A 7,572-nucleotide genomic window follows, 5' to 3' on the forward strand; every position below is an offset into this window, starting at 1 on the left:
CAGAGTACTAAAACTATGCAATCACTTGGAAGTTTCGAGCTCGAACGACACTCTACATTACAGCTCAACCCAAAACCCGAAACAGTCTTGGTAACAAGAGCTTGAGACGTGCACAGACAAAGCTACTTGAAGATTAGTGGGGTGGGTCACGAACAGTAGTGTGGCCTTCGCTATCCGAGCTATCCAAATAGAAGTACGAAATCGCTATGCTATGAGATACCTAACTCAGTGGTGTAGCTAGAGAGCTAAAGACAAAGCTACACTTTTTTAACCAGGTGGGTTTCCCCTTTCCTTGGAGACCGGCGTCCTCGCTGGCACACCATTCGGTGTCTAGCTCTGATATTGTCCGTTTTGGTACGATGGGCTTGGGTTTTTTGATATATACGAGCATCTAAGCCCGATTGTGCACACCTCCACTTTTCTCATGGGACAAAATGTCATCTTCTAACAAGTTTTTCACTAATGAGAAGTTCCAAAGCAGAGAAAAATGCAGAGCTAAATTAATCAAAAGAAGTAAAGGGTACGTAGTCACATGATAAAACAGAACACTTCTAGTATGCACATCAACACCCCGACTTCCTTTTTCTACCTCGATTATTTGTTTTACGTGCCAAACAAGGTTCTACGTTCATCCTCGATCAAGTACAGCAGCCAACATAACCAGAAAAATGTGCATTTCATAGCAATAAAACACGAAACGAAGAAGATGAAAACAAGAGCAACAATGGCAAGTTTTGCAGAAGAAATAATATACTAACATGGTTGTAGTTAGATTTGTAGTTACACTAAGGAAGCTAATCTGTCTGAACTTAAATGAATGAAGTGCAGAAAATGTTGCAAGAATGAAAGTTAAGCTGCTTAAGAGATACCACAAAACAGTTCAATATTATTGATGATTAATTATAAGAGTAGATAAAATGGAACCTCTGCATAATATGAGTTGCTAAGAACCCCAATCTCCCCTTTTCAACACCTCCAAGCTGAAGCAGATATGAGCTCCCGACGCTGCCAGCAAAAAACAAGGGAAGCCTGGCGTTTCTCGACATGAAATCCCCTCACAGAAGTTCTCTTTGCTACACATTCGGCTTGAGTTTCGGTAAAGTTGCTGAATGTTACTGGCGTGTACCCAGCTGAGGCGAAAAGCGTCTTCCATAGGGGCATTCTTTCAGGTACTCGAAGCCGCCCCAGAACAGTGCTTTCGATTCTTGGTTGCAAAAGAAACCTCTCGATCTTGTTGATTGCATCCGAATTCATATTGATAGCATCCAGAGATTCCAGGAGGTTAATGTAGGATTGAAGTGCCTGAAGCATATGCTGAGGAAATGGGAGGTCACTTCGATCACACCCTCGATCCAGTGATACCACGATTTTTGGTGAGAGTTGCTTGATGAAACGGAGGAGAGACGGAAGCATTGCTGGTTGATTTGATGAGGACCATAGAGGGAAGTTTACTGCAATAGCCTCGTTTTCACTTGCACGAGAAAACGGCAAGGAGAAGGAGTTTTGGTTCAAAGAATCAAAGTTCACCACTTCGAACTCGAAACTTATTCCAATGTCATTAGCAAATTGAGTGAGATTATCGCGCATGAGCCCGAGTTCAATGGGATGGTGTGTGGAGGGAGAGGCAAAAGCAGTGATTTTTAGTGATGGAGCACCCTGGTTCCTCAAGGACAATTCCTGCATAAAAGAAGCCCATTGAGCTCCAAAACCGATATCGAAATCAACAATGTGAATTCGATCGACATCATCGAGGGCCTCAAGTAGTGCCTGGTTACAGGTGAAATTCACAAACTGAATAAGTGGTGAGATCTCCGAAAACACCTTGTAAGCACCCATCTTGAAGATCACATCACACGGTGTCGGGCAGCGAGGTGGAGGAGGATTAACAGGATTGTTCATAAGGAGAAGCAATTGAAGAGCCTCCTTGAAGTAGAAAGCAGCCCTTTGAAGGGGCTTTCCAACAGGTGAGAGCTGGTGATTGAGCCGCGCCAATATCCCTTGCGCGTGTGAGAAATTCCCTGTCCCAACCAGTTCTGCTGCCTTGTAGAGCTGGTCCAGCAAAGCATGTTGCTGTTGCTGCTGTGGGGGATTCTGATATGCCATTTCGTCGTCGCCGAGCCCCATAACTTTCGGCTTCGGCGACATTACCTTCTGCTGAGGAAGAAACTGCAAACCCAATGGATATCCAAGCTGCTGCTGCTGCTGCTGCTGCTGCTGCTGCTGCTGCAGCACCTGCTGATGATTCCTCAGAAACATTTCATTCCCTGGATCCATAAACGGAACTTTCGGGATCGCCCCATTCGGGTCGACCCCTCCACCCGAATTGTGCCTCTTCAGTTGAGGCTGAAGCTGCTGTTCCGTTTGACCAAATGCCAATGGCACAAAAAAACTAGGATTCTGAGGGTGCTGCTGATGTTGGTTCAACAAAACCTGAGCATTCAAATTCTGAGGCTTCTCATCAGGGGCCTCAAATGGCGGAAGCTGCGGAGGATAAATCATGGCAGAAACAGGAACAACAAGATTCTCAACAGACCCAGAAAAGATAGGGTTCTGAACATTGAAATTTCCATGGCGATTGTTCAACCCCAAACAAGAACTCTTGTAAGTTGTTCTACTAAAAGGCTTATTATTACTACCATTAACATCAGAAAACCCAGTACAAGCAGCAGCAACAGGAAACGATAAATTAGGATTGATATTAGAAAGAACATTACCAGCAGCAGCAGCAGCGGGGTCAAATTCGGAACCCTGATCGACAATTCCCATACTGCCATTGCTATCCATATCAAAGGGGATATTCCCATTTTGCAAAACAGTTTTAATCCCTAGACTGGGATCTTCAACAACATCTCCGGCGATCCATCGGAGAAAAGACTGCTCTGGTCCAGCCGATTCCGTCCACATACTCTCCAAATCTTCTAATCCAACACCACATCGCTCTAGTCCACCGGGAAAAATGGGAGTCCCAACCCCAGCTCCATTGAGCGGCTCAACAGAAGGAGTCTCCGGCGGAAATGAAGGAACACAGCCACCACCAGCACCGCCGCCCCCAAAGGAAGAAGAGAGAGTAGAAGCCGATGTGGGAGGACTGGGGCTTCTCATATGAAGAACGGAAGTGGGTTCGTTGTTGGGCAAAACAAAATAAGAAAGACCTTCTTCTTGTTCTTCTTCTGCTTCTAGTTGTTGTTGTTGTTGTTGTTGTTGTTCTCCTTTCTTAACCCACTTCTGTGCAAAACCAGAGCAAATCGGAGAAGAAAAAGCGGCTGAAATTTCCAACTCCCCCTTCCCCTGAAACTGAAAGGGAATGCCCCTCATACCCAGAGGACCAAAAACGAGGACGCCAAAGAAAACCCAAAACCAAAGGGTTTCAAAACAAGAGGGGAAATGGAAATTAGAGGGAAACCCACCATTTTTCTTTGCATGCCATGGAAACCTCGAATCCCAAAATCAAAACCAAAATCGAAATCAAAATCAAACCCAAAACCCCATTTGAGAGATTGTTCAAATTCGGAGTTTCCCCTTGGTCCAAGAAGCAGTAGAACACTTGAACCTCCTCTTTCTTCTACCTTCCATTATCTATGAGGTGCCCTGTTTGTTGAAGCTTTTTTTTTTCTTTCTTTCTTATCACTTGAGGAGGAGTGATAAGAAAGAAATGGTGTAGTCAAAAGTGACTAAAGTGTCGAACAAATGGTGTACTTTGTTCGAGGGCTCCAGAGAAAGGAGTCGAGCCTCAATTAAGGGGAGGCTATTCGAGAGCTCCATAAGCCTCAGGGGAGGCTTATAGTGTGCTTTGTTCGAGGGGAGGATTGTTGAGGATTATTGGGATTGGGAGTGTCCCACATTGGTTAATTTAGTGGAAGATCATGGGTTTATAAGTGAGGAATACTATCTCCATTGGCATGAGGCCTTTTGGGGAAGCCTAAAGCAAAGCCATGAGAGCTTATGCTCAAAGTGGACAATATCATACCATTGTGGAGAGTCGTGATTCCTAACATGGTATCAGAGCTATCTTGCAGCAGCAAAAAATGGCAGCAGAAAAACAAGTTGAGAGCTACGTTCAGCCCGCCATCCCGAGGTTCGATGGTCACTATGATCATTGGGCGATGTTGATGGAAAATTTTCTCAGATCAAAGGAGTTCTTTGATATGGTGGAGACGGGTTATGAAGAGCCTTGGTGGAGACGGGTTATGAAGAGCCAAATGAAGGCGAGGTACTCTCAGCTGGTCAACAGCAACTGTTGGCAGCATCAGATTATATTGGCAAGGTTATAAGTCTTGCAAGTAAAATGAGGATGCATGGTGGTTCAATCACGGAGGTTGCGGTCGTAGAAAAGATTTTGCGATCACTAACTCCAAAGTTCGATTACATTGTAAATATCCACACCAGGTGAAGCTTCAAGCCCTAGAGGTAGAGGGCAAAGAAGAGGCAGAGGTCGTGGGAGAGGCAGTCGAGAAAGAAGTGGAGATGTTGGCAGGTCAGCAGACCTAGTCAGAAATGATTATGAAAACAAAGGCAAGAGACACTTTGACAAGTCTAAGGTGGAATGCTACAGATGTGGACGCCTTGGACATTACAAAAATGAATGTTATACCAGGCTCCAAAAGGAGAAAAGAGATCAATCCAATTTTGTGGAGAGAAGAGAAGAAGAAACATTATTAATGTCATTCCATGCTATGAAGGTTGCAGATCAAGGTGTATGGGTCGTAGACTCTGGATGCAGCAATCATATGACAGGTTGTAAGGAATTCTTCTCAACTCTGGATGAAAATTTTCATACTACGGTTTCTCTCGGCAACAATTCAACTCTCCAAGTGACGGGGAAAGGAACCGTAGATATCAAGACTAGAAATGGCTTTGTAGAGTCTATTTCTAATGTATTCTACATTCCTGATCTAAAGGCCAACTTACTTAGTATCGGTCAGTTACAAGAAAAGGGGTATGTGATCACATTCCAAAATGATGAATGTGAGATTTATGACTCCAAAAGAGGATCGATTGCTAAGATGAAGATGACCACCAATCGTCTATATCCGTTGACGTTAAATATCGTTGCCAAAAGTTTGATGGTGAAGAAGGAAGATACCACCTGGCTTTGGCATTTTAGGTATGGTCATCTACACTTTAAAGGATTAAAGACGCTGTCCTCAAAGAAGATGGTAACTGGGTTGCCAGATATTACTCCACCAACGGAAATTTGCGAGAGTTGTGTGGTAGCAAAACATGAAAGAAACTCTTTTCCATCCGGAAAATCACGAAGAGCTCAAGCAATTTTGGAATTGATTCATTCAGACATATGTGGTCCCATCTCTCCAGCATCAAATGGTAACAAGAAATATTTCATGACCCTCATCGATGATTTTAGTCGAAAAACATGGACTTATTTCTTGCACGCCAAATCAGAAGCCTTTGATTGCTTCAAAAAATTTTGTGCTACTATGAAGACGGAAACTGGAAGAAGAATCAAGGCTTTAAGAACTGACAGAGGTGGAGAGTTCTGCTCGAACGAGTTTACTAAATTTTGTGAAGAGAAGGGCATACGGAGGCAGTTAACAACAGCATATACACCACAACAAAATGGTGTGGCCGAAAGGAAAAACAGGACCATTCTCAACATGGTTCGAAGTTTACTAAATAAAGGAGAAGTCCCGAAGGAATTCTGGCCAGAAGCTGTCGTGTGGTCCGTTCACATTCTCAACCGGAGTCCTACCTTTTCTGTTAGAGATATGACTCCACAAGAAGCATGGAGCGGAAGAAAACCTGCAGTAGACCAATTTAGAATCTTTGGGTGCATAGCATATGCACACGTTCCTGATGAGAAAAGGAAGAAACTTGAAGACAAGAGTTTGAAGTGTGTGTTCCTTGGAGTAAGCGAGACCTCTAAGGCGTACAAACTCTACGATCCTTTGACAAAGAAGGTGGTGGTAAGTCGTGATGTAGTCTTTGACGAAACGAAGACTTGGACATGGGAAGAAAAGATCACTGTGAATCAGCAGATTCCTGTAGATCTTGAAGAAGAACAAATTGAAGCCCCGATTCAGCCTCACTTTGAGCATGGAGAGAGCTCATCACAAGCTCAACAAGAAGAACCAGTAGAAGAAGATCATGATCATAATCAAAGAAATCCAAGAACAAGAAAGAGACCAAATTGGATGATTGATTATGAGATGGACTATGAATCAAGTGATAGCGGTTATTTTGCATTCTTTATGGATAGTGATCCAATTGTCTATGAAGAAGCGGTAAAGGAGAAGAAATGGAAGGAAGCTATGGACAGTGAAATCAAATCCATAGAGAAGAACAAGACTTGGGAGCTCACCGATCTTCCTAGAGGACAGAAAACAATCGGAGTAAAATGGGTTTTCAAAACCAAGTTGAATGAAAACGGTGAGGTGGATAAGTACAAAGCGCGACTTGTTGCAAAAGGATACAAGCAAAAGTATGGAATTGATTATAAGGAGGTATTTGCACCAGTGGCACGTCAAGACACTATCAGGCTCATAATTTCTATTGCAGCACAGAAATCTTGGCCTATTTATCAACTTGATGTGAAATCGGCCTTCTTACATGGAGAGCTTCAAGAAGAGGTATATGTGGAGCAACCAGAAGGTTTTGTTAAAAAAGGCAAAGAGGAACAAGTATACAAGTTGAAGAAAGCTTTGTATGGTTTGAAGCAAGCTCCGAGGGCATGGTACAGTCGCATTGATTCTCATTTTGAGAAGATGGGATTCACTAAATGCCCGTATGAACATACGTTGTATGTGAAAACTGAAAAGGGAGGTAACATTATCATTATTTGCTTATACGTTGATGATTTAATATTTACTGGCAATAATGAAGAAATGTTTGAATTTTTTAAGAAGAGCATGATGAAGGAATTTGAAATGACAGATCTTGGCTTGATGAGATATTTTCTTGGAGTAGAAGTTACTCAAACTCCCGCAGGTAACTTTATCTGTCAGAAGAAGTATGCTCAAGAATTACTTGAAAGGTTTAAATTGGATGAGCGCACATTTGGAACTCCATCAGAATTGAGTTTAAAGTTGCACAAGGATATTGACGGGCGAGAGGTTGATAATCGGTACTTCAAACAAATTGTGGGAAGTTTGATGTACCTAACTTCAACAAGACCAGACATCATGTATGCGGTTAGTATGATAAGTCGTTACATGGAGCATCCAACGGAAAAACATCTCAATGCAGCAAGAAGGATACCTCGTTATGTGAGGGGAACCTTTGATTTGGGGGTATTCTACAAGAAAGGAGATGATCCGAAGATGGTTGGCTATACAGATAGCGACTATGCAGGTGATATAGACGATCGTAAAAGTACTTCAGGAAGTATTTTCATGATGAGTTCAGGAGCTATTTGCTGGTCTTCAAAGAAGCAACCTATTGTAACACTCTCAACTACAGAAGCAGAATTTGTGGCAGCAGCAGCATGCTCATGCCAAGCAATTTGGTTAAGAAAAATGCTTGAAATTCTTAATCAGAAGCAACCAGGTACGACGGTTATATATTGTGATAATATGTCAACTATTAAGTTGTCTAAAAATCCTGTGTTGCATGGAAGGA

General features: G+C 42.8%; 1 protein-coding gene across 1 annotated transcript; it reads right to left on the reverse strand.

Moving 5' to 3' along the window:
• Positions 1-732: 732 nt before the first annotated feature.
• On the reverse strand, positions 733-3,649 carry LOC111800499 (uncharacterized). Its single transcript, XM_023684216.2, has one exon. It carries the CDS (start codon positions 3,313-3,315, stop codon positions 967-969), a length of 2,349 nt encoding a protein of 782 aa, XP_023539984.2. The 5' UTR covers positions 3,316-3,649; the 3' UTR covers positions 733-966.
• Positions 3,650-7,572: the final 3,923 nt, after the last annotated feature.

The sequence above is a fragment of the Cucurbita pepo genome, chromosome 8 (assembly GCF_057944985.1).
Source record: "Cucurbita pepo subsp. pepo isolate OVF chromosome 8, ASM5794498v1, whole genome shotgun sequence".
Classification (NCBI taxonomy): domain Eukaryota; kingdom Viridiplantae; phylum Streptophyta; class Magnoliopsida; order Cucurbitales; family Cucurbitaceae; genus Cucurbita; species Cucurbita pepo.